We start from the raw sequence: 23,761 nt of genomic DNA, 5'->3' as shown, positions 1-23,761 counted from the left end.
CCGGCCGCCGCCACCGCCTCCATACAAGGCCGGGCGCGGGGCAGGGGGCGGGGCCTGGGGGAAGGGCGCGGCCCAGGGCGGCCGGAGCTAATTATAGTTGCTGGAGCGGGAGGGACGGGACTGGGATGTGCTGGGACCGCAGTGGGCTGTACTGAGGAGCGCTGCTCTGTGCTGGGCTTGATGCTGACCTTGAGCAGCGCCCGCCTCACAGAGCCCCACGGCCCCACTGAGCACTGAAAGAGGTGACATCGCCCCCCCAGCTGCGGGCTGGGGACAGCCATGGCTTGGTGCCTGGCCAAGCACAGCCCAGACCCCCCGGCCCCACTCTACCCTTCCTCCTCGCCCTCCTCCCCCTCATCCCTCCCTCCCCCATCCAGCTGCCGGCAGCTGTTTGTGCTTAACCCACATCCAGCCGCCCTGGGGAGCGGCAGGTTCCCGCGCTGCTGTGCCAGTCCGTGACGTCATCCCGGGGCTGGTGCCAAGGCGTGATGTCAGCGGGAGGCCGTGACATCACTGCATGGCCTGGGGAGGCCATGGTGTCACTGCAGGGCCATGTCCGTGGCAGCATGGCCACTGTGTCACTACCTGCTCCCAGCTGGAACCTCACTCCCGCGGCCCTGGTGACCCCCATCCCCAGCACAGTGCCATGGGGCTCAGCACCCACAGAGACATGGCACCAGCATGGGGCCATGGCAGTGTCAGACACCATGTGCCAAGCGTGTGGCTGCCAGTAGCCCCAAGCCTGACCCAGGGAGCCCCAAGATGGAAACCCACAAGCACAGCCCCAGACTAGCAGGAGCAGAGGGTGCAGTGCGGCATGGACCCACAGCATCCAGCGCTGCAGTGTGGGGACCACGGGTGTACAAGGAGTGGGGTGCTGCAGGAGGAGCCATGCGAGGTGGTGGATATGGGAGCCCATGTGGGGCATGGGCAGTCACGCGAGGCCGCGGCAGTGCAGGGCGGCGGGGGGGAACCCGTTGCGGTAGCACCCGCCGCGCTGGCTGCCTGCAGCCCTGGCCCCCTGCCCGGCCTCTCTGGCTTCCCCCGTCCCTCCTTCCCGTCCTCGCTGGCGTCCCGGCCTAACGAGAAGCAGATGTGACGGGCGAACGGTGGGGGCCGGCGGGGGCCGTGGTGCCCGGCGGAGGCCGGGACGCACTGGGGGCCGCGCTGGCCGGCTCGGGGGCCGCGGCGGGCAGGAAGCGGGGGGCCCCGGGGACCCCGTCGAGCGGGCAGCGCGGGGCGGCTCTGGCGGCGAGGGGCTGGCCGAGGCGCGGCCGAGGGGAGGGCAGAGCCGCCGTGCCGAGCCGAGCCGTGCCGAGCCGCGCAGAGCCAGGAGGGACGGGGCCGCGACGGGACGCGCCATGCGCTCCTGAGCTGGGCTGTGCCTGCCGAGCAGCACCACGCCGAGCCACGCCGTGCCGGGCCGAGCCGTGCCACGCCGAGCCGAGCCGTGCCGAGCCGCCCGCCCAGCATGGCCCCCTGGCTCTGGCCGTGCCTCCTGGCCGCCCAGGCCCTGGCCGCCAACTTTCCCTCCAGGTATAGCCTCTACACCGGGGGCGCTGCCCCTCTCGGCCCCGTCCAGGCTACGGCCCCGCAGAGCCCCGCCACCGCCCACGGCGCTGCCCGGGCCGCCAGCCGGCACAGGTAGGAGCCGTGACCGCCGGGCGGGACGGGAGGGCACCCTCGGCGGCACCATGTCCCAGAGCATCGGGGGAACAAGTTCTCCTGCGACAAGCGGGGCACCAGCACATGCCGCATCTGGCACGGGGTGTGCGGGTCCCTGACGGTGCTGTTGTGCCGGGTGCTGGGGAGGGCGCTGGGTGCTGGGGGTGCCCTGACTGGTGGGGCCACCCGCACTCGTCACTCACGCACTGTCCCCACATGGTGGGTACGGGCTGGGGGCATGCGCAGGGGACAGCACTGGGGGCTCGCGAAGGTGCACGTGGGGCCAGGGACCAGGAGGGCTCCGGCGAGGGCGCAGATCCACTGGGGCGGGTGTTGGTGCTGGGCTGGGTGCTGCCGGGTGCTGCTGTGCCGGGGATTCCTGTGCTGGTGCTGCCACAGCATCCGCATGCCCGTTCTGCGCACGCCGGCGCGGGGTCAGCACTGTCGGGGACAGGATGGGGCGAGAAGCCTGGACCCATCATGTTCCCATCCCCGTCCTTGTCCCCACCCGTGCCGTGCCAGGAGGCAGGCATTGTGGGGCTCGCGTGGGGCAGCTTGTGCCTGCAGGTCGGGGTGTTGGGGGGCGCAGGGCTGGGGGTGGTCCCACACCGGGCTGGGGGTCACGTTTTCACCGTGGCCACATCAGCGCCAGAGTAGTGTGGCCGCGTGGGGTGGAGCTGCACCGGCTCGGCCGCAGCCGGCGCCTGCCCCGTCCCTGCCCCACTGCCAGATTAACGGCTGCCCCACGCAGCTCAGGGCAGGGTGTCAGGACCTGGCTGCAGGCGTGGGGCTGCCTGGAAAGGGGGGATGTGGCCCCAGCCCTGCAGGGCTGTGGCAGAGCATGGACATGGCTGAGCATTGACATGTGGCTTTGGGGGCACAGTGGGGTCTCCCCATGGCTTGGGGGGCGGAGCGGCCCCTCCTCGTGCTCGGGGGGCACAGGGGCCATCCCCATGCTCTGCCCGGTCGGGAAGGCTCTCATCCCGTCCCTCCCATCCCTGCATGTGGACAGCCCGATCCCGGGCAATGAGACCCCAGGGTCCCACCGCTGTGGGGCTGAAGGGGGCCAGGAATGGAAGGGAATGGGAAGGGAAGGAGGGAGGAGAGGGGGGGCCATCGGTCGGCACAGGAATTCCCGGCGGCCCCCGGGGAGGAGCTGGAATCCAGCCGGGGCCTGAGGGGAACCAGCCGGGATGACGGGAACCGGCCACGGCACCGCAGGCCCCCACCGCAGCCCAGCTCCTCCGGGGGGGCCGGGGGACCACTCCCTGTGGGGCTGCTCTGTGTGGGGCTGGGGCTGGGGCTCCAGATCCAGGCTCTGTACTCCAGGCTCAGGCCATATACGGCTGTGCTGGGATCCCTGCAGCCCATGGGGCTGGGATGAGGTCCTGTGCCTTGGGGCTGGGTTCCCTGCAGCCTGTGAGGCTGGGCTGGGGTCCTGCACTGTGCCTCAGGGTTTGCACCTGGCTGAAAGCTGGAGGGCTCCATGGCTGGTTCTGGGTCCTGGCACCCCCGATGTGGGGGGGGGGCAGCAGTGCCCCCATACAGGGACACTTCCCCCAACCCGCCACCTGCTCTGGCTCAGGGGGGTGGTTGACCCCCACTTGCAGACTTCTGGTTGGGGGGTGCAATGGCCATGGCATGGCTGTCCCAGCCCCACCAGCGTAGAGGGCACTGGGGACATGCAGTACAGTGATGGAGTGGGGTGTGAGGTGCCTGTCCCCAGGACTGGCAGCACGGGCCCCTCAGCATGATGTGACGGGGTGCCTGGCACTCCAAACCCTGCCTGGCCTCCCTGAACCTCACAGGCAGAGCTCCCATCCCCACAGGGGCTGCGACTGTTCCTGTGGTACCACCAGCCCCTGCCAAGGGCCCCAGTGCTATGGACCACTGGGCAGGGCAGGGATGAAAGGGCTGCGGAATGGGGCAGGATCCAGCCCATTAACCCCACAGCACTGGGCCATGACGGCTGCTACCGGTGGAGCCGGCAGGGCAAGCGCAGGGGGTGCTGGGGTGGGGGATGCCTGGTGTGTGCCAAGACAATGCCTGGTGTGTGTCAGGATGCTGCCCGGTGTGAGCCGAGTGGACACGCTGACGCCTTCCTGCAGGAACTGGTGTGCCTACGTGGTGACGCGCACCGTGAGCTGTGTGGTGGAGGATGGCGTCGAGAGCTTCGTGAAGCCAGATTACCAGCCCTGCGGCTGGGGGCAGCTCCAGTGCCCCCGCGTCCTGGCGTGAGTGGGGACAGTGCTGGGGAGACCCGGGGGGTATGGGACAGAGCTGGGTCTGGCCACAGCCCCACTGCTGCCGCTGGTGTTTATCCACCCCAGGGTCATGTTTACTTTGCGCAAGAGCCGGCTGCTCACGCGGGGCTGGATGGGTGACCGGCTCCCTCCATGAGGCGCATGCAAGGACCCCCCTGCACCCCACAACAGGAAATGTCTGCAGCCGGCACCTCAGTGGCAGGGCCGGCAGTGTGGAGGGATGGCAATAGTGGGGTTGGAGGGGCCAGGCCAGGGAGACCCCCCAGCCAGCAAGAGTTGAACAAGAGGCCACCGGGGCCAGACTGTGCCCTGGGTTTGGTTCTGCTCCCGACTTGCTGCTGCCTAGCCCTGAACTGCTGCCTGATGCGGCTGCAGACGCTGGGATTGTGGTGCTCAGCGTGACCCCAGAGTGGGAACCTGGCGGGAGCTGGGTCTGACTGCAGGCAAGGAAACTCAGTGCGAGCAGGGAGCTCAGTGCAGGCAGGGAGCTCAGTGCGAGCAGGGAGCTCAGTGCAGGCAGGGAGCTCAGTGCGGGCAGGGTGATCAGTGCGGGCAGGGTACTCAGTGCAGGCAGGGAGTTCAGTGCAGGCAGGGGTCCCCCCAACCCACACTCAGGACCCGCACCCAGCTGCCCCCCATCTGCCTAGCTGGCTCCCCCATCCCCATCCCCACTGCAGCAGTCTTCTCTGCCCGCAGGTACCGCAGCTTCCTGCGGCCCCGCTACAAGTTGTCCCAGCGGACGGTGTCGGAGCTGGCCTGGCGCTGCTGCCAGGGCTACTCGGGCGAGGACTGCACTGAGGGGCCAGCACCAGCTGCCCCCCAGCCCACTGGCCGGCCCCGGGCCCGGCCCGGCCGCCCCACACTCTCCGGCTTTGGCAACCCCCTCAGTGGCCTGGGGGGTGAAGGTAATGCCGGTGGTCATGGTGGGGGGAACCTGCCATCGGGGTGACGCTTACGATGTGGTGCGGTGCAGGTGGCGGGGATGCAGAGAAGGTGCGGCAGCTGGAGGAGCAAGTGCGGCGGCTGAACGAGCAGGTGGAGGAGCTGCGGGCCGGGCGGGAGCTGCTGCTGGAGCACCCGCGGCAAGCCGCGGCAGGCGGCAGCCCCGAGGGCGAGCAACCAGCTGATGCGGCCCCGGCCGAGATACGGGAGGTGCTGAGCCATGTCCAGCGGCGGCTGGAGGAGCTGGAGACCCGCCTGCAGCACCAGGAGAGCGGCCGGGACGGTGCAGTAGCGGCAGTGGAAGGGGGCCCGGCAGCGGCAGCGGCCCTGCATGAGCTGGAGCGACGGCTGCAGGAGACCTGTGCTGCCTGCACGGCCAGCACCGAGGGGCTGCGACGGCAGATAGCTGAGGACCGGGAGCGCATGCGAGCGCTGGAGAAGCTGGTGGGCTCTGTGGACCAGCGCAACCGGGAGGCGGTGGAGACGGTGCAGCGGCACATCAGCAGCCTGAGCAGCCGCCTGGCCCCGCAGCCACCACCGGATGGGCTGCACCGGCGCCTGGCTGAGCTGGAGCAGCGGCTGGAGGGGCTGCCCACAGCAGCAGTTGCAGGGCCAGGTGGGCAGGGCCCGGTGTTGGCCCGGCGGCTGGCGGAGCTGGAGGGGCGGCTGAACGCCTCACGGGCTGGCCCATGGCCCCCTGAGCCCGAGTGGCGGCACAGCGGGCTGCCGGGACGTGTGGCCAACCTGAGCCGGGCCGTAGAAGGGCTCGCAGCAAGCGGGGCGCAGCGTGGTGCCCGTCTGACCGAGCTGGAGGGGCTGCTGGCCAGCTGCAGCCAGCCCTGTGTAGCACCACCCACGGGCAGCCAGGACGGGCAGCTCGGAACACTGCTGCAGCAGCTGGAGCAGCGGCTGCAGGACACTGAGGGGCAGCTCCAGGCCCTGGGGGCCGGTGGGGACGGGCTGGCAGGGATGCTGCGGGGTCTAAGGGCAGAGGGGGGGGAGCTGCGGGAGATGCTGGGGGCGCAGGGGGAGGCACTGGCACGGCTGCTGGCACAGCTGGAGCCGGGGGGCACCATGGCGGAGGAGCTGGCGCAGCTCCGCAACCGGACGGAGTGGCTGGAGGCCGAGCTGGGGGGGGCGAGTGGCGGCCGCTGCCCCCAGCCCTGTGCCCCACTGCTGCCTGGGGAGCTGGAGCAGCTGCGGGTTGAGGTGGACGCCTGCACTGCCGCCTGCCGCCCACTGCAGCCCAGCCTCGCTGCACCAGAGCTGGAGCCAGAGGCCCCGCTGGAAGGGTTCAGCGTCTTCGGGGGCACATCGCCCTCAGAGCTGCGGGCGCTGCGGGGCGAGCTGGCGTCAGCGCTGCTCTCCCTGAGCGGGCTCAACGCTACGGTGGAGGGGCTGCAGGATGCTCTGGACCAGCAGGACGCCCGGCAGCGCCAGCTGGGCACCATCACCGACCGCATCGTGTCCGAGCTGGACCAGGCGGCAGCGGCGGCGGCAGCGCGGGAGGCCGAGAGCGAGGAGCGGCTGGAGGCGCTGGCGCGGGAGCTGGCACGCACTGGGGGCTGCCCGGCCGGCCTGGAGCCGCGCGTGGCCAAGCTGGAGGGTGTCTGCGAGCAGCTGGAGGCCGTGGCAGGCGGGCTGCGGGGTGTCCGCGATGGCCTGGGCCGGCACGTGGCTGGGCTGTGGGCCGCGGTGCGGGAGCTGAACGGCACGGCCGGCACCAAGGCTGCGCTGCTGGAGAAGGCGCTGCAGGCGCAGCTCCAGCGCCGCCTCGGAGCCCTCAATGCCAGCCTGGAGCACCTGCGTGGAGATGTGCTGAGCCTGACTGCGAGGGACCTCACCGGTGCGGGAGCATGGGGCATTGTGGGGATGTAGGGGCCTGGGGTCACTGGAGAGTGGTGAAGTGTGGGGAGGTGGCGGCATGGCTGGGGGGGCCTGAGGGTGTTGGGGTGTGGGGACACAGGACAGCAAGAGGCTGCGGGGTGTGGGACTGCCATCCATGGGGATGTGGGGCTCAATATGTGGGGACACAAACCATGGGGACATGGGGCTGTGGGGACATAGGGACGCAAGTCATGGGAGCTCAAATCACAGGGGTGGGGGGCAGTGGGGATATGGGGATGAAAGGAACAAGTACGTGGGGGCCCAAGTTGTGGAGACATGGGGTTGCAGTGCATGAGGGCATGGGGACACAAGTCATGGGGATGTGAGGGCACAAGGTGTGGGAGCTCAAGCCATGGGGAGGTGGGGGCACAAAGCATAGGGATGTGGGGCTGGGGCAGCTTTAACCCTATCCTCCCCTCAGGCCCTCCTGGCCCCCCTGGACCCATTGGCCCCAAGGGTGAGATGGGATCCCCTGGCCCTGCTGGGCCCCCCGGCAAGGATGGAGAACAAGGCCCCATGGGCCCCCAAGGTAAGAAGCAGCCCCTGAGTGCCCCGTCACCCACAGTGGAGCAGCACTGGCATGGCTGGACCCTGTGCCTGGGGGTCCTGCACCGTGCTGGCCCTGCAACCCCAACTTATCTTCCCTCCTAGGGCTGCCAGGAGAGAGAGGTAAGGCTGGGAGCTTGGGGGGAGCATGGAGGGCTGGGGACTGGGGGAGCTTTGGGCAGGGCATGAGAGGCTAGGAACTGGAGGGGGACATGGGGGCTGGGGAGGCTACAATGGCATCTAGGAGTGGGGGCATGGGGTGAGGGGAGCACATGAGATTGGGAGATATGTGGGGACACTGGGCAGCCTCAGGTGACGGGCACAGCTGGGGGCACAAGGGACGGATGTGGTCAAGGAGGAGGGGACATGGATGCAGGAAAGGGGCAGGTATGGGGGTTCGAGGCTGGGGGCGCCAATTCGAGGTGCCCCATCCTGACATGGTGCCTAGGCGACGTGGGGGAGCCGGGCTCTGTGCCCCGTGTTGCCTTCTCGGCTGCCCTGAGCACCCGGCGCACGGAGCCGGGCACCGTCCCCTTCGACCAGGTCCTGCTCAACGACGGCGGTGCCTACGACCCCGAGACGGGTGAGTGGCCACACGGCCCCCCATGTGTGGGGCAGGGTGGGGTCTGGGGTGGGACAGGGACTACAGTGGGGGTTCCACGGACATGGCTTAATCATGACCCTGGGGTGCCCTGAAAAGCCATGGGATGGGGGTGTCCTCAGGGATGCTATGCCCATACCATAGGTGAATCAACAGCCGTGGGGTGCAGTGAGGGAGCCCAGGGGTGTAGAGCCCACTCCAGGGGCATGGGGGGGTCAGTGGGGCTGGGGTCGCCGCTGGCGCTGATGCCCATCACCCCTGGCCTCAGGCATGTTCACAGCACCGGTGAGCGGGCGGTACCTGGTGAGCGCGGTGCTGACAGGACACAAGGGCGAGAAGCTGGAGGCTGTGCTGTCCCGCTCCAACTTGGGCATCGCCCGCCTGGACTCAGCTGGGTTCCAGCCCGAGGGGCTGGAGAAGGAGCCAGTGGCTGCGCTGCAGCCCAGCCCCGGCTCACTCGGTGTCTTCAGCCTCCTGCTGCCTCTGGCAGCCGGTGAGACCCTCTGCGTGGACCTGGTCTCGGGGCGCCTGGCCCATGCGCCCGACGAGCCCCTCACTGTCTTCAGCGGGGCCCTGCTCTACGACGCCGAGGAGCCCTAGAGCCACCCGACCCTTGGGACACCCCCCAGGCATGGGGGGTCCCCACACCCCACCAGGAACCCCCCACCCACCCCATTATTTATCAGCACCTCCTACTCCTCATTCCTACCCCACTGCCACGTGCCTCAGACCCACCCCGCCCACCCCAGCCCCCCACCGCCCCCCACGAAATAAAGATGCGGCACCGGGTTTTGTAGCCATGGCTCCGGCTCCTTCCTGTGCCCCCACTGTTTATTGGCCCGTACTGGGGGTCCCACCATGGGCCCATGGGTCTTGCTGCTATCAGAAATCCTCATCCCAACCCGAGAATTCATCCTCTGCTGGCGTCCAGTCAACTGAGAAGCGCTTGAAGTTGACATAGGGGGGTCCCTGGCAGGGGGACACAGGGTCAGAGCCAGCCCCTCCTGTCCCCCCCCAGCAGTGACCCCCGGCCCCCAACTCACTTCCCGGATGAGCCGCAGGGTGGGCGCCTCCAGCTGCCGCAGCGAGAGCTTCCGCCACCTCAGGGCCCCGAACCACCTGGGGGGTCAGGGTGATGGAGGAGCCATGGGGTGGCCCTGCAATCCCCTGCAGCCCCTGCATCCCCTCACCTGTGCTTCTTGATGCCACGGATGCCACTGGCTGTGTTCCCCAGGCGCTGACCCGGGCGGCGCCTGCAAAGGGATGGGGGGGCAGAGCTGGGGGGAGCACCCCCTGCACCCGGGGCACCCCTTTGCACACCAGCGTGCAGTGACACACTCGGGGACACCCCCCCCATGTACATTGGGGTGCAGTGATGTCCTTAGGTGACGCCCCATACACACTGCAGCGCTGCACCTGGGGTACCCCACAGCACCCCTGTGCCCCCTGCCCTCACCAGCCCCACACCGGGTGCTCCCACACCTGCAAAGCTTGCCAATGATGGAACAGGCAGCCTCACTGAGGAAGGCCGGGAAGGAGAAGATGCCATCCAGGATGCGGCTGTAGGTCTGCCGGGGGTCTGCGCTGTGGAACGGGGGCCTGGGGGCAGGATGGGGGGTGCAGGTGGGCCCTTACACGGGGTCTCAGTTGGCCCCCCTCTGCCACACTGGCCTCACCTGCCCACCAGCAGCTCGAAGGTAAGGACACCCAGCATCCAGAAGTCAACGGCGAAGTCGTGGCCCTCCTGGCGCAGCATCTCGGGCGCCAGATACTCATGGGTCCCACAGAAGGAGAAGCTCTTTTCCCCCCGCTGCAGCTCCTTGGCAAAGCCAAAGTCAACCTGAGGGCACCAGCACTGTCACCCTGCACAGCCCCATCAGCTCCACTGCCCCACCACTGGGACACCCTCCCCAGTACCAGCTTCACGTAGCCACGCTGGTCCAGCATGAGGTTCTCAGGCTTCAGGTCACGGTAGACAATGCCATGGCCATGCAGGTACTCGAGGCCCTCAACCACACAAGCGCAGCAGAACACAGCTAGTGGCTCCTCAAAGCAGCGCCTGCACGGCAGGGACCAGCAGTTGCATGGCACAATGTGGCACAGTACCATGGCACAGCCTCATGCTCACCCCAGCACCGTACACCTCGCGCAGCTTGGTCCACAGCTCGCCACCCTGGCAGAACTCCAGCAGCAGGTAGACGTACTGTGCATCCCGGAATGTGCCAAAAAACCTGCAGGTAGAGAGGGGTCAATGGGATATCGGCATGGCCGGTGGCTGCACCACACTGCCCGTAGTGCCTGTGCTCACCCGACGATGAAGGGGCTGCGGCAGGAGGCCAGCACCCGCCGCTCTGTGCGCACGTGCTCCTGCTGCCGTGTTCGCACCACCCAGTCCTTGCGGATCCGCTTCAGTGCAAAGAGATGCTCCTGGCACCGCACCTGCGCACGGGTGGCTGTGAGCACCAGCATAGGCACAACTGGGAGCCAGGGGGACGCAGGGTCCAGCTCTCACCAGCTCAACCCTGCCAAAGCCGCCAGTGCCCAGGACAACGTGCTGGCCCTGCCACGGCCCCTCCTTGTAGCGCACAGCCTCCAGGTCCTCCAGCCGTGCTGGCAATGGGGACTGCCGCAGGCTCGGGGACCCACAGCTCCTGTGAGTGGGGATCATGGCCCTGCAGCACCTGCAGCAGCACCGTAGGGCTGCTGACCCCCAACCTTGCGGGGTTCAGGACCCCCCTGCTCCCCAGGGTCAGCACTGGGATGGACCTTGGGGGCCCCCAAGCACCAGGCTGGACCCCAGAGACCACCATGGCACCAGGTGGTGGTCATGGGCCATGGAGACACCACAGCACCCAAAGCATCCCAGGTGCCCTGTGTCACCCAGCTTGACCCCATGACCTCCAGCACAGGGGCTGCCACCTCTGCTGCCCACCAATGTCCATGCCCTGAGGACAGAGCACCTGGTCATGGGGCAGGGTGGCCTGGTCCCCATCCCATCTCACGCCATCACATCCATCCCCATCCCATCCCCGCAACCCCCCCATCCCCATCCCACTCACCTCCCAGGATCCTCCAGGCCCAGCATTTCTGTCTCAGCTGCAGTCCTGGGGAATAAGAAGCCGGGAAGAGGGGAGTCCAACCCAGCTCAGCCCCCTCCTCAGCATCCCCCCGGCTGTGTACCCCATGCCCCCTGTGATGGGTGCGGAGGGGGCAGTGGGGACCCAGACACTTGTGGGACTGGGACAGATCCACCTCTGGGTCCTCCATGGTGGGGACCCTCGGGGGGAGCAGTGCCCCCCTGCATCCAACACCTCCAATCCCCCACACCTATGGGGTCTCCCTGTTTGGGGGCCCCCCCCGGGGACACTCACAGCTGCAGGAGGCAGAGGGGGCTGAGCTCCAGGAAGTCTCTGTGGGGCAGAAGAGTTGTCATTGGGACAGGGTTGGGCTGGGGGGGAAGAGGGAGGGGGACGACATGGGAACACCCACTCCTTGGCCAGGGTGACGCAGGTGACATGTCCCTGGGCTTGGCACGAGGCTGTCCGGGGGCTGCTCCTGTGCAGAAAAGGGGGTCGGGGGGTGCATGGGAGACAGGTTATGGGGGGTGCACTGGGGGTGCATGAGGGGGTTGTGCCCAGGCTGGCTGGGACACTGGGCTGCAAAGGGGTGCACTGGGGCAGGGGGTCCTGAACACCTACTGCAGCAAGGCGAGTTCCCCAAAGTGCTCGCCGGGGCCCAGGACACGGGTCAGCTTCTCTTGCCCAGCCACACGCCGGCTCACCCGCACCTGCAGTGTGGGACATGGGGATGGCCTGAGCGGGGATGGCATGGGGGGCACCACCCCTGCCCTGGGGGTCCCCAGTGCCGCGGGTGCCACACTCACCTCTCCCTTCAGGATGATGTAGAAGTTTTCCCCCTCGTCTCCCTCATGGATAATGATGTGGCCGGGTGTGAAGGTGCACTATGGGCAGGGATGGGGCAGGGGCAGGGGCAGGCAGGGCGCAGGCAGCCCCCAATCCCACCATCACAGCCCCAACCCCCACAGCTGCAGCCCCCTGGGATGTGCCCCCCAGCCCCAAACAGGGAGCCCCATCCCAGGCGCTCACCCACCTCCTCCATGGCGTCCAGCAGCGTGCGGAGGTGGCTGTCGGAGACACCCCGCAGCCAGGGTACCCTGCAGGGAGAGAGGCCGGACAGGGTACCATGGTCTGCCTGTGCCCTGACTGAGCCCTGCCTGTACTCCACGAGCTCTGCCTGCACCCCATGAGCTCTGCCTGCACCAAGCCTGCACTGGGAACAGGCTGGGGAATGCCAGGGATTGGGAATGGGGTGGGGATGAGATGCGATGGGGGTGAGGAGGAGGAGGAGGATGAGTAGGAGAAGGCTGGGGCTGGGCTCTGCAGGCCGGGGCTGGCCAGAGGGTCCAGGCCCCCACCGCCAGGTGCTGGGGTGTGGATCCGGGGATATTGAGTGCTGCAGGTGCTGCAGGGAACTCACATCCGCAGAGAGCCCAGGATCTCAGCCCGGCGCTGCTTGGCGTTGCTGGTGGCAATGGCACGGTACCGCTGCCGGTCAATGGCCCAGAGGCGCACAGGGCTGAGCGCTGCAGCACAGGAGGGGGTCAAGGGCACATGCAGTGGGTGCCCTGGACCCGTGGTAGGGATGGTCCTTACCCTGCACGGTGGCCGTGCGCCTGCAGTGGTACAGAAGGGCCAGCTCCCCAAACACGTCCCCTGGCCCCAGAGTGCGGAGCGGGCAGCCATGCTGGCTAACACTGAGCTGCCCTTCTGCAGGGAGACATGGCAGAGCATGCACACATGTATGCACACATGCATGCATGCACACACAGGCTGCCCCGCAGCAGGCAGCCTCACACATGCACGCGGGTGGTGAGTCTCCTGCAGTGTGCGCACATTACAGGTGAGCTCACACCCATGCACGCTTCCACATGAGCACGCCTGCACACGTGTGGCCCGGCACTGCACTCCCACCTGCCACGATGTACATGGCGGTGCCCTCGGCGCCCTCGGCCAGCACCGTGTCCCCAGGGCTGTGCCAGACAGGGGTAAAGCTCTGGGCCAGCACCTCAGGACAGCCCTCACCCAGGTGCCGTAGGAAGGGGCTGCGCTCCACCGCTGCCACGACCAGGCTGAAGTCCCTGGGGACACAAGGACATGGGGACATAGGGACACAGAGACCCCCTGCCCTCTGGTCCCTGCTGGCTACCTGGGCGGCATGGGGCTGTTGGGCACACAGAGGGCATTGTCGCTGGTGAGGGGCTCGGGGATGATGGCTGGAGCACGGCTGTCCCGCCAACCGGGGGGCAGCTCTGTGGCCCCCTCCCGCAACACGCTCTGCAGGAATGTCCTCTCCTCCTGAAGCCGCAGCTCCCGCAGCCGCTTGTCCATCCCTGTGCCCTGTGAAGGGACAGCTCAGCATCACCCCAGCACAGGGTGGGCACGTGGAAACAGAGGAGAGATGCTCTCTGGGGTGCAGGATCATGGCCCCACATGTTCCCACATGGCCCCACATGACCCCACACAGCTCCAGATAACCCCACATGTCCCCACGTGACCCCACATATCCCCACCCGTGCTATTCGCCTTGGCACAGCACATCTGGCTGTGACACAGTGTGGGACACACAGGACCCCATAGTGCCAGGTTCTCAGCCCCAGCAGCACCACAGGAGGATCCCATGGGTGCCCCAACCCCACACAGCCATCCACAGGCTCTGTCCCGCTGCAGCACAGCGGGTGCCAGACACTCCCTGCCCCGTGCAAAGGTTGCGCCGCTAGCACGAGGGAGCCACGGGCCTCTGCACAGCCTCTGCCATGGCACATAGACGTGGTGACCTCTCCTGAATGCTCTGCCAGACCCTGTGGCTCAGCTCCATTACCCACCCCATGCCCATGCCTACCTGCTCCCCGTGCCTGCCGCCGTCCCCTCCCAGCCCCTGTTACTGTCGGTAACACGTTAACCAGCACGTGCCAACCCACGCCTGCGCCCGCTGTGACTCGCTGCACCCCACTGCACCCTGACCTGTGCCCCGTGCCGAGGAGAGCTGGATGGGGACCAGGGCAGAGTCCACCCCTGGCTGCACCCTGACCCTGGTGCATGTCACCTTACAGCACCTCAACGGGGGGGGGGTGCACAGGCACCGGGCTGTACAAAGGGGGTGTTGACAGAGGGTGGTGCATGAGGGGGTGTACGGGGGGTGCATGGGGAAGGGGGTGCATGGGGGGGGGTGGGTGCAAACGGCACGCGGGACGGCGGGGCGGCACGTGCAGCCCCGCACGCCCCTGCCGGCTGCGCACGCGGACATACTGCGCATGCGCACGGGAGAGTTCGCGCGGTGTGGGTGTGGGCGGGCGGGACCTAACCCCTCCCTCGCCCCGCCCACAGAGGTGCTCTCTGATTGGTCTCCCTTGGAAGGGCGCGGTGTAGGGAGGCGGGGCCCGGCGCAGGGGGCAGGGCCTGTGGAGGGGGCGGGGCCTATCGGCGGTGCCGGTACCGAAGCGGAGCGAAGCGGAGCGGCCCCGGCGATGGCAGCGGCCGCCCGGCGGAACCCCGGACTCGTCCCCGGCCCTGTCTCTGTCCCCGGCCCGGAGAAGCGGATCCTGTGCGTGGGGCTGGTGTGCTTGGACATCATTAGCGTGGTGGAGGCATATCCTGCCGAGGACTCCGACACCAGGTACCAGCGGGTGGGCTGCGAGGGGGGGGCAGCTCCGCCGGGCGCTGCCGAGGTCCCTCCCGGGTCTGTCCCGGTGCCTACGGCCCGTGGCCTTGCAGGTGTGTGTCGCAGCGATGGCAGCGGGGCGGGAATGCCTCCAACTCCTGCACGGTGCTGGCGCTGCTGGGAGCCCCCTGTGCCTTCATGGGCTCACTGGCCACCGGGCACGCTGCTGAGTAAGTGGGGAGCGGGATGGGGGGTCCGGGCCGCCTGCGGGGCCCTACCCTGACACTTCCACCGGCCCCTCCGCATCTCTCCTGCTGGCAGCTTCGTCCTGGCTGACCTGCGGCACTACGGGGTGGACGTGGGCCATGTGGTGCCACAGCCCACCAGCTGCCTGCCCACCTCCGTCGTCATCGCCAGCACCAGCCGGGGCACTCGCACCATCCTGCACGCCTGCGGGTGCGTGGCGCCCCTCACCCTGCTCTCTGTCCCCCAAGTTTCATTGTGGCGGATTTCCGGCGCCGGGGCGTGGATGTGACACACGTGGCGTGGCAGCCCCGCGGGGACATGCCCTGTGCCTGCTGCGTTGTCAGCGCCGCCAGCGGCACCCGGACCATCGTGCTCTACGACACGTAAGGGCACCAGCCCCAGCCCCATCACCCAGTGGGCATCACTTGGCGCAGCCAGGCACCCGGGGCCTCCCCTGCAGCCTGGGATCACACAGTGCTCAGCTCTGGGCCAAGGCTCTGCTGGTGCCTGCTGGGGCTACTGCTTCCAGATCAAGTGATTCCCTGTAATCCTGCACATGCAATGGCTGTCAATCGTTCCACAGCCCCTGATTGACCCTGTGCCATCGCCGTGATTGGTGGTGGTGTCCCTGTGTGGGACAGCGCTTCCTTGGCCATGGCTGTGCCAGCAGGGCAACTACAGCCTTTACCTTGGTGTCATGCTGGCCATGCTCATGCAGAGCTGTGATGCCTGGGGATGATGAGCATCACACTGTCACACTGCCCTTTGAGTCCATCTCAGGGTCCCACTGTGCCATCATTAAAGATTAATGATTCACGCGGGTGGTGCCACCCCGTGGGGACCTCTGCCCCGGCAGCACCGAGCCCTTCACCCCCGGCTGGGGGTCACCCGGAGCCACCCTACGCTGTGGCCAGTGTCCCCTGCCCTGCCTGACCACCCACTTGCAGGAATCTGCCCGACGTAACAGCCCTCGACTTTGAGCGGGTCGACCTCTCCCAGTACAAGTGGATCCACTGGGAGGTGAGCCCCGGGCTGGGAGGAACCGGAGCCCTTGGAGTTCGGGGGGGCATCCCGGAGCCGGGGGGGGACAGCGGCTGAGGAGGTGATCCCGGGGCCAGAAGGGAGGAACCGAGGGTTGGGGGAGGGACATCCCGGTGCTGGGGGGACACTCCGGGGCTGGGCTGGACATCCCGATGCCGGTCGAAGGTACTCCGGTTGTGCCCTAAGCAGCCGGTGTGCGTCCCCGCAGGCCCGTAACGCGGCGGAGCAGGCAGTGATGATGCAGCGGGTGGAGCGGCACAACCGGACTCGGCCACCGGAGGAGCGGGTCCGCACCTCGGTGGAGCTGGAGAAGCCGCGGGAGGAGCATTTGCCGCTGATGGGGCTGGGCGACGTGGTGCGGGGCAGGGCTATCCGTGGGACGGGGCAGAGCTATTGGCTGGGGACGGAATTAGGGACGTGGCCACGGGCCCTGGGCGGGGAGGGGCGGCAGTAGTTGGGGTGTAAGTGTGGGGCGCGATGGGGATGAGGGGCAGCCGGGCGCAGGAGGTGCATTTGGAGCAATGGGGTGCAGGCGGGGGAGGGGTGGGTACTGTCTGTGCAGAGGCATGGCAGCGTGTGGTTGGGGGTGTAGGGGTGCAGTCGGGGTCTGGGGGTGCATTTGCGGTCTAGGAGGGACAGTCGAGGTCAGGAGGGCAGTTGGGGCGGCAGACAGAGTCGAGGGGGTCAGTCGCGGTGCTGGCACAGTCGCGGTGTCCCCCCCCCACCTCAGCCCCTCTGCTGCAGGTGTTCATCAGCAAGGACTTGGCCCAGCACTTTGGGTACCGGTCGGCCCCCGAGGCGCTGCGGGGGCTGCGCAGCCGCGTCCAGCCAGGGTACGGGGGGGTCCAGGGGTGCCAGTTGGGGCAGGGGGGCACGGCTGCATCCCACACCCACCCCTCTACCCCCAGCGCCATACTGATCTGCGCCTGGGCCGAGGAGGGGGCCGACGCCATAGGGCCGGGTGGGGAGCTGGTGCACTCGGATGCCTTCCCCCCAGAGACCCTCGTGGACACGCTGGGTGCCGGGGACACCTTCAACGCTGCTGTCATCTTTGCGCTCTCGGCAGGTGAGTGCGTGGCACAGCCACAGAATGGCCATGGGTCAGCACAGCCACAGCACAGCCACAGCTCAGCTTGGCCCGGCCCGGCCTGGCAGGACTGACCCCCCCATTCCCCAGGGAAGACCCTGCAGGATGCCATTACCTTCGGCTGCCGCATCGCAGGCAGGAAATGTGGGATCCAGGGCTTCGATGGCATCGTTTAAGCCAAGCACCCATTCCTGTGCCCTGCCCCATGCAACTCCCCACACACCCGGCACCCTCAACCCCACTGCCAATAAACCCCCACAGTGCCCCATGGCCGTCTCCTGCATTGACCCAGGTGAGCACTGGTGGCAGTGTCTGTATTTCTCTGTCCCGGCGTGTTACAGGAGCAAACAATGCAACCCTGGCCCTGCTGGAGGATGGGGGAGCCCCCATGCTAAGTGCCCTGAGTGGGGCAGGGAGCAGCCCTGCCCACAGCCCTGCTACCTACCCCTCCTCGGGGTCCCCCCATACTGGGGCTACCTCTGCCTCCGGGGCTTCAGCCTCAGGAGCTTCAATCTTGGGAGTGTCCTCTGCCTCCACGAGTCCAGCATCAGGGGATTCAGCCTGGGGTGTTTCAGCCTGAAGAGCTGCCTGCCCCTCTTCCTGCTTCTCTGCCTGCCCAGGGCCATTCACCTCCATGTCCCCCCCGAGCACCTCTGGTTCCCCGGGGTGCTGCAGGAGAGGTGGCCATGGGGGTCCCTGGCCTTGGCCAGGTGACAGCAGCCACTTAGGGGGGTCGAGCAGCAGCTCGGGGGGGTCGAGGAGCCCATCCCTGTTCATGTCCTGCGTCTCCAAGGCTTGGTCCACCAGCACAACCACCTATGGGGACAGGGATGGGGTGAGGGCCCAGCCCGGGAGCTCTGTGGGGTGAAAGGGGCTGGCCCCATGGAATGTACCTTGTCAGGGTGCGGCTGCCCCCTGTTCCGCTGTGCCAGCACCGTGCCCAGCAGATGCAGCAGCTCTAGCCCATCCAGGCACCTGTTTTGGTCATGGTCGTGCAGCACGAAGAGGTAGAGCAGGGCTGTGGGGCACGGGTCACAGTGGGGCTGGGGCTGCATTCCTGCTCCTATTGGACCCCCAGTGCCCCACACCCTTACCCTGCTCACGTGTCAGGGCCTCCACGTCTTGCTCCAGCATCCCCAGGCTCCGCACCGTACTCTGCAGCAGCCTGGGGACAGTGGGGCTGCAGGTAGGCACACATCACCCCTGTCCCACAGCATGCCCTATGGCCAGCTCCAGGGCTGCTGCATCCTATAGCTGTCCCCAGGAGCACCCTGCCCCACAGCCAGCTGGGTGCTGCCCATGCCCCCCACCCACTAGTTGATCCCCCCGATCCACAGCCCCCAGTGCCGTGGAGCTCCTGTGGGGCAGGGACTCACAGCAGTGTAGGCAACTCCAGGCTCAGTGGGTCAAAATCAGGATCCAGTCTCATGGCTGTGGGGTCCTCAGGCCTGCCCAGGAGAGGGGGGGTTACCTGTGCCCCTGGGGGAGGGCATAGTGCCTGCCCTGGCCTGGCCTGATGTCCTCACAGCATTCACTCCATCAATGGTCCCCACAGCCCTGTGGCCACCCCAGCGATCCTCATCCTTGACTGGGCAACTACAGGACCACCCATTACTGTGCGTCCTGTCTACCTGTGTACCCAAACCTCACCTGCGCATCCCGCTCATCCATGAACATTCCCCCTTGCACCCCCTCATTCATACCTGTGCCCCCCGCCCTGCGGGGCAGCCCGCGCCCGCGGTACCAGCAGCAGAGGCAGCAGCAGCACCAGCGCGTTCCTCATCCTGCGACCCGAGGCTACAGTCGGGTGAGAGGCGCAGAGTGAGCGCCCCTGGGAGAGGTCACAGTCACAGCCCCCTCCACCCGTCCCGGAGCCCTCCGGTACCGCCAGCCCCACATCCCTACTGGGCGGGAGCGGCAGCCCTGGGAGGGGCGAGGAGCTTCGGGGAGCGTCCACCGGGTCCAGCGCGGCGGGGACACGTTGGCACCGAGCGGGGGGGGGAGGCGCTGGGCGGTGCACTGCTCACACACACGCACCCCGTCCTGCCGTGAGGAGCACACGCTGCACACACAGTGCAGCCCCCTGGCATCCCACGGTGCCCCCTCACCCGGCCCTGTCCCACGTCTTGGCGCCGCCCGCCCCGCCTGAGGCCACGTAGCTGACATCCCCCGCCACCGGCACCGGTCGGACCGACCCGTCCGCCCGCCGACCCTTCGCCCGTCCCTCGGGGGTGAGCCAGACCACGTCCCGCCGGCAGTGCAAGGGTTAACGGGCACCCGACGCCTGTGCCAGCGCCAAAGACGGCCACAGCCGTGACACACGCTCGCTCCGGGGCGGGGCCACAGCGCCAGCGGCGAGTTGTTATAGGGCTGGGCTGCCCCGCGGGGCGTGGCCAGGGCGGACAGCAGCTGCCCCGGCCCCGCCGCTCTCCCCACGGCTCCTCCCGTGCACGGAGCCCACCCGCTCCCCCCGCAGGCAGGGGACAGCGCTGCTTTCTCCCTCCGGTTTTAATTAGCGGCGGCGGGGCAACGGGACCCCTCTTTGCCGGGGCCCGCCCCACACGGCCGCCAGCACCGTTCCCGGGCTCCCCCGTTCACACCCCGAGCGCCAGCGCCGGGGCTGGTCCCTCATCCTCTTCACAGTTTGCAGGGGGTGGGCCCGGCCCGGCGGGGTCTGCCCAGCCCCGGGGGCCCACCTCGGGCCGGGGAGCTACAGGAAGCCCGGGAAAGTGAGTTGCAGCAGCAGGATGGCAGCCACGATGAGCCCGGCGCAGAGCAGCAGCAGCAGCCAGACAGGGAGGGAGCCTGTGGAGCAGAGCAGGGTGAAGGCAGGTGACCACCACCCGGACTGGAGGATGGGCCCAGTGCCGTGGCAGCCCCCCAGCACCTACGTCGGCTGGGCAGAAGGTGCAGCTTGCAACGGCTGTCAACAGCAACGCTGAGCAGGGCAGCCTCGTTCCCTGCCAGCAGCTCCCGTCCATGTCGGCTCTCAGGGACAAAAGCCATGTCTGTCACCACGATGCCATGGGCCTCCTTCACATAGTACAGCCTCTGTGGGGAAAGACAGGGGGCAGGACAGTGTGGCCCCGGGAAGGGAGGGGGTCACTGTGGCTGCCCCTGTACCCATCCCCACCAAGCCACATCGCCCTGCACCTCACCTGCAGCGAGAAGGCAATGTGGATGGCAACAGAGCCCGTCACCGTGCCTAGTCCCAGGAAGGTACCTGAGTCACTGTGGGGGGTCAGACAGTGAGAGGGGGCTGCCGCAGCCCCCACCCCGTGCCTGGCCAGCCCTGAGGTACCTTATGGAGAAGCAGGAGATGACCTCAGTGCCGCAGGGCCGGGTCAGCAGTGGCAGGAAGCTCTTCCCATCCCACTTGGTCAGGTAGCAGGGAGGGGGGCGGCGCTCCCGCTTGTGGGGCACCTGAACCGTGTAGAGCCGCAGTGCCCCAGCGTTGTCCTCCACCGTCCCAAACCTGTCATGGGAGAGCTCAGGGTGCATCAGTTGCCACGGCCAACACTGACATCCCTATTCCCTTCACCCGGGGCTGCCGCCAGCTCCCCACCCTCACCGGCAGGCCTGGTAGCGGTAAGCCCTGTCAGGGATGCCAGGCAGGTTCTCGTTCCAGCATAGCCCCATCACCAGCTGGTCCTGCTGCCACACGCAGCACTGGAAGTCCCGTCCCGCTGTCACCACCTGTGCGCAGAAAGCGCAGTCGTCTGAGGAGGGCTCTCCCCACAGGGCCAGAGAGACGTCTGATGCCCACCTTGTTGTCAGGGCCCAGCGCGATATCTTCGATCTCCCCATCATGGGCTTTGAACTCCAGTGTCTTCTTCATGCTGGGGAACTGCAAGGGCAGAGCAGGCATTGGAGCTGTCCCCCACAGGCCGGGACCCACAGCAGCCCCAGGGTTGCTGGGGGAAGATGCAGCATTACAGAGCCACAGGCACTGCTGATGCAGCACTGCTGGGCATCATACCACCCACCAGGCAAACAACAATACTGCCATGGTAATATCCAGCCTCAGCTCTCCCCTGCCTACCTCCCAGAGGCGTAGGAAGCCATCAGCACCACCGGTGACAAGCAGTGAGCAGTCTGCATTGAACCTTACAGCCTTCTGCAGGGCATCAGGGCTGAAATCTGTGCGGACGCTGTGCAAACTCTCTACCGTCACCTCACTTGTCTGACTCTGTGTCTCATCTTGCCCCACTGGACTGGGGCCCTTCCGCTTCCGTGGCCCCTTCTCCCTGCTGCCTGTGGTGGGGTAGACGACCCAGAGCCCTGACACAGCTCCTCCCGAAGGCCCGGGAGAAGCGGGGCAAGCCTGGGAGGGGTCCAGGTCACTGCCCCACCCCCAAAGCGCCCCACAGACCATCCCACTCCACCAGAGCAGGTGCTGTCCCTGCCTCCCCTGGGAACAGCGGGCTCTCACCGTTGCGTCCAGCAGCGGGCTCGGGCGCCCGCAGGCTAAACCGCAGGATGTGGCAGCTGGCGTCCTGCCCCGCCGCAATGATGTCGTCGGCCAGCGCCATGGTCATAGTGGCGCGGGTCTCGGTGTCGTGCGAGTGCAGCAGGGAGGCGCTGAGCTGCCCGCCGATCTGCTCCAGCTGCAGAAAATGCTGCAGGACGGGGCAAGGCCTCAGACCCGGCTCCGCGGCGGGGACCTGCCCACGCCGGGGCCGACCCCACGGCCTCAGCCCCCGCCAGACCCGCTGCCCCCTCCACCGCCGCGCCCACCCTGGTCCTCCCGCCCGCCCGCCCTCCGCGTCCCCGCTACGCCGCACCACGCCATTGCGGATGCCGGTCTTGGCGGCACCGCCGCCGCCGGCGGTGATGGCGAGCGGCCGCCGCGGGTGCAGCCGGACGGTGTAGAGCGGGAAGGGCGCCCGGTACAACTCCGCCGGCCGCCGCGGCGCCATAGCTGCGTCATACACGTCAGCGCTGCACCCCGGCGCTACGTCACGGCGCCAGAGGCACGCACGCCCCGCCCCACGCCATGCCTCCGCCCAGCTGCTCATAGCCCCGCCCCGCCCCAAAGACCCGCCTCCTGCGGCCCGAGCCACGCCCCTTGCTGCACAAGCCCCGCCCACCCGTGGTCGTGGGGGATCCCCATGTGTGCCCCACGGAGGGCTGGGGGCTGCCCCCCTGCAGCGCCGCCAAGCAGCCCCCCGGTACCCCCTGTCCCTGGGCAGCAGAGCCCCCCCAAGCCCCTCGTGGGTCCCCCTGTGCTGCCCAGCGAGGCTGTCCCAGCAGCTGTGTTTCCCTCACCCCATCCCACAGCTGCAGTGGAGCATCCACAGCCCCACAGGGGCCAGGGATGGGGGTCCCTGCTCGGCCTTGCCAACCCCCATCCATCCATAGAGCCCCACGGTCAGTGGAGGTGATGGGGTAGCCAGGTCACCCATGGGTACCCCCAGCTCCAGGACTCCCTGTGGCCTCATTTCTCTCCCTCCCAACCTAGCCTTAACCTGGCTGCCCGCCGGGGGTCCTCACCCTGCTGCAGTGTGGGGTGGAGGGGTCCATGGGTGCATTATGCTGGCTCTCATTCCACAGGTAGTGCTGTGGGCGCCACGTGGGGTCGGGGCCCAGCATGACCCCATGTGAGTGCCCTGTCTGAGGCTCGATGCCTGCTGTGAGGCCTCACTATGGGGCTAGTGGGGCTCCAGTGGGCAGCCACAGCGGGGGAGGCCAGGACAGCCGGAATCTTCCTGTTCATCCCGGTGCCAAGGAGGGGTAGGCGAGGCGCCTGCCCAGGCGAGGCCACAGGCCAGGCTGTGCGGGGAGGTATTGGGAGGATGCACCGCTGCTCATCGGGGCACCCTGACCTGCCAGCACTTCGCAGTGCCGAGGTGCCAGCAGGGACCGCTGGGGGCAGCATAGCCAAGAGTGTGGGGACAGGTGGTGGTGGGTGCAGAGTGGGGCTGTCTGCCACACACAGCTGCTTACCAGCCCCTGCTGGCCCCGGCCCCCGTGGGAGGAGGAAAGGCACCCAGTGCTGCTGTGGAGCAGGTGCAGATGGGGCCCCGGGGCCCCTGTCTACCCACCCGCGGAGCCCCCTGGCTGCAGGACAGGTAAGGAGATGGCTGAGCAGCTCAAGGAGCTGGATCCCACAGACCCCATATGCAGCAGCAGCACCGAGGGCATGGGGTGAATCTGGGGGTCTGCTGTGGGGAGACGGTGCACAACAGGCAGGTCATGAGCAGAACTATGGGGTGCAGGTGGGGGGCACGGGCTGCCCCGTATCACACGGGTGGGTTGGACACATCCCTGGGGACACAGACTTGTGGGTCTGGGGTTCAGCAGCTCCCCAGGACAGGCAGCATTGCAGAGGATGATGCTGTCCCTGTCCCCATCGCAGTGCCCACTCAAGCCTCAGCCCCTCTCTCTGCACAGGGTCCCCTGTACCCCCAGAATGCAGCATGGGAGCAGAGCCGCATGCGGGCGTTGCGCGGGGCCTTCCTGTCTCTGCAGGCAGCACTGCTCGCCGTGACCCCTGGCACCAAGCTCTCCATGCTCTCCATCCTCATCCTGGCCACCAGCTACATTGCCCACCTCAGCCACAAGCTGGACCGAGGGCCACCCCCCACTGCGCGCTCCTGCCTGCCCCACAGACACCCACTGCTGCACCCACTCAAGGTGAGAGACTTGCCCCAGGCACCAGTGTCCCCCTTGCATGATGGCAACACCCAATCCCTGGGGTCCCTCATTATCCTCAGTGCACACCAGCACCCCCTACCCCACTGCCTGAGGCCCCTGATGCATGATGCACCTGGTCCCAGGGCTCCCCAACATGCCCCATGCACA

General features: G+C 67.8%; 5 protein-coding genes across 6 annotated transcripts; 2 read left to right on the top strand and 3 right to left on the bottom strand.

The window, feature by feature from the left end:
- Positions 1-1,341: 1,341 nt before the first annotated feature.
- EMILIN1 (elastin microfibril interfacer 1) lies at positions 1,342-8,701 on the top strand. Of its 2 annotated transcripts, XM_030491221.1 has the most exons (8): positions 1,342-1,644; positions 3,774-3,899; positions 4,626-4,834; positions 4,903-6,717; positions 7,180-7,287; positions 7,410-7,427; positions 7,753-7,887; positions 8,174-8,701. In XM_030491221.1, exons 1-8 carry the CDS (start codon positions 1,472-1,474, stop codon positions 8,503-8,505), a joined length of 2,916 nt encoding a protein of 971 aa, XP_030347081.1. In that variant the 5' UTR covers positions 1,342-1,471; the 3' UTR covers positions 8,506-8,701. The 2 variants fall into 2 exon arrangements, with proteins under 2 accessions (XP_030347081.1, XP_030347080.1); XM_030491220.1 differs by lacking the exon at positions 1,342-1,644 and having other exon boundaries at positions 3,169-3,899.
- Positions 8,695-13,204, bottom strand: LOC115610136 (cGMP-dependent protein kinase 1-like). Its single transcript, XM_030491223.1, has 19 exons — positions 13,132-13,204; positions 12,897-13,063; positions 12,579-12,692; positions 12,403-12,508; positions 12,016-12,079; positions 11,789-11,866; positions 11,604-11,692; positions 11,395-11,460; positions 11,277-11,315; positions 10,965-11,009; positions 10,418-10,556; positions 10,214-10,344; positions 10,047-10,136; positions 9,823-9,964; positions 9,582-9,745; positions 9,388-9,504; positions 9,096-9,158; positions 8,949-9,024; positions 8,695-8,874 (listed from the first exon to the last, which is right to left on the bottom strand). Exons 1-19 carry the CDS (start codon positions 13,140-13,142, stop codon positions 8,788-8,790), a joined length of 1,788 nt encoding a protein of 595 aa, XP_030347083.1. The 5' UTR covers positions 13,143-13,204; the 3' UTR covers positions 8,695-8,787.
- A 1,190-nt stretch (positions 13,205-14,394) lies between these two features.
- Positions 14,395-17,245, top strand: KHK (ketohexokinase). Its single transcript, XM_030491224.1, has 8 exons — positions 14,395-14,598; positions 14,697-14,813; positions 15,078-15,212; positions 15,777-15,849; positions 16,079-16,225; positions 16,615-16,703; positions 16,779-16,936; positions 17,048-17,245. Exons 1-8 carry the CDS (start codon positions 14,450-14,452, stop codon positions 17,131-17,133), a joined length of 954 nt encoding a protein of 317 aa, XP_030347084.1. The 5' UTR covers positions 14,395-14,449; the 3' UTR covers positions 17,134-17,245.
- Positions 17,246-17,257: 12 nt separating this feature from the next.
- On the bottom strand, positions 17,258-19,236 carry CGREF1 (cell growth regulator with EF-hand domain 1). Its single transcript, XM_030491225.1, has 6 exons — positions 19,153-19,236; positions 18,661-18,754; positions 18,334-18,405; positions 18,052-18,122; positions 17,851-17,975; positions 17,258-17,773 (listed from the first exon to the last, which is right to left on the bottom strand). The coding sequence occupies exons 2-6, from the start codon at positions 18,738-18,740 to the stop codon at positions 17,399-17,401; spliced, it is 723 nt and encodes a 240-aa protein (XP_030347085.1). The 5' UTR covers positions 18,741-18,754; positions 19,153-19,236; the 3' UTR covers positions 17,258-17,398.
- A 211-nt stretch (positions 19,237-19,447) lies between these two features.
- PREB (prolactin regulatory element binding) lies at positions 19,448-21,917 on the bottom strand. Its single transcript, XM_030491219.1, has 9 exons — positions 21,742-21,917; positions 21,390-21,576; positions 21,000-21,211; positions 20,724-20,804; positions 20,529-20,653; positions 20,259-20,432; positions 20,116-20,188; positions 19,849-20,008; positions 19,448-19,762 (listed from the first exon to the last, which is right to left on the bottom strand). The coding sequence occupies exons 1-9, from the start codon at positions 21,874-21,876 to the stop codon at positions 19,668-19,670; spliced, it is 1,242 nt and encodes a 413-aa protein (XP_030347079.1). The 5' UTR covers positions 21,877-21,917; the 3' UTR covers positions 19,448-19,667.
- Between the last annotated feature and the right edge of the window lie 1,844 nt (positions 21,918-23,761).

This window comes from Strigops habroptila, chromosome 6 (assembly GCF_004027225.2).
Source record: "Strigops habroptila isolate Jane chromosome 6, bStrHab1.2.pri, whole genome shotgun sequence".
In the NCBI taxonomy this organism is placed as follows: domain Eukaryota; kingdom Metazoa; phylum Chordata; class Aves; order Psittaciformes; family Psittacidae; genus Strigops; species Strigops habroptila.
The sequence above is the reverse complement of the archived record's forward strand: the minus strand, read 5'-3'. Positions and strand labels throughout refer to the sequence as shown.

Bases quoted from the DNA above. Each gene is read 5' to 3' on its own strand.
- EMILIN1 (XM_030491220.1), top strand. From the start codon at position 3,361: ATGGAGTGGGGTGTGAGGTGCCTGTCCCCAGGACTGGCAGCACGGGCC. The intron at 4,835-4,902 runs GTAATGCCGGTG...GGTGCGGTGCAG, and splicing joins CAGTGGCCTGGGGGGTGAAG to GTGGCGGGGATGCAGAGAAG. The intron at 7,888-8,173 runs GTGAGTGGCCAC...CCCTGGCCTCAG, and splicing joins TGCCTACGACCCCGAGACGG to GCATGTTCACAGCACCGGTG.
- PREB (XM_030491219.1), bottom strand. From the start codon at position 21,876: ATGGCGCCGCGGCGGCCGGCGGAGTTGTACCGGGCGCCCTTCCCGCTC. The intron at 20,433-20,528 runs GTGAGGGTGGGG...CTCCCATGACAG, and splicing joins TACCGCTACCAGGCCTGCCG to GTTTGGGACGGTGGAGGACA. The intron at 19,763-19,848 runs GTAGGTGCTGGG...TCTGCTCCACAG, and splicing joins GCACCTTCTGCCCAGCCGAC to GCTCCCTCCCTGTCTGGCTG.
- LOC115610136 (XM_030491223.1), bottom strand. The intron at 10,345-10,417 runs GTGAGAGCTGGA...ACCCGTGCGCAG, and splicing joins GCTTTGGCAGGGTTGAGCTG to GTGCGGTGCCAGGAGCATCT. The intron at 9,505-9,581 runs GTGAGGCCAGTG...TCCTGCCCCCAG, and splicing joins TTCGAGCTGCTGGTGGGCAG to GCCCCCGTTCCACAGCGCAG.
- KHK (XM_030491224.1), top strand. From the start codon at position 14,450: ATGGCAGCGGCCGCCCGGCGGAACCCCGGACTCGTCCCCGGCCCTGTC. The intron at 15,213-15,776 runs GTAAGGGCACCA...ACCCACTTGCAG, and splicing joins ACCATCGTGCTCTACGACAC to GAATCTGCCCGACGTAACAG. The intron at 16,937-17,047 runs GTGAGTGCGTGG...CCCATTCCCCAG, and splicing joins CATCTTTGCGCTCTCGGCAG to GGAAGACCCTGCAGGATGCC.
- CGREF1 (XM_030491225.1), bottom strand. From the start codon at position 18,740: ATGAGGAACGCGCTGGTGCTGCTGCTGCCTCTGCTGCTGGTACCGCGG. The intron at 18,406-18,660 runs GTATGAATGAGG...TCTCCTGGGCAG, and splicing joins CCGCAGGGCGGGGGGCACAG to GCCTGAGGACCCCACAGCCA. The intron at 17,774-17,850 runs GTACATTCCATG...CTGTCCCCATAG, and splicing joins GGCAGCCGCACCCTGACAAG to GTGGTTGTGCTGGTGGACCA.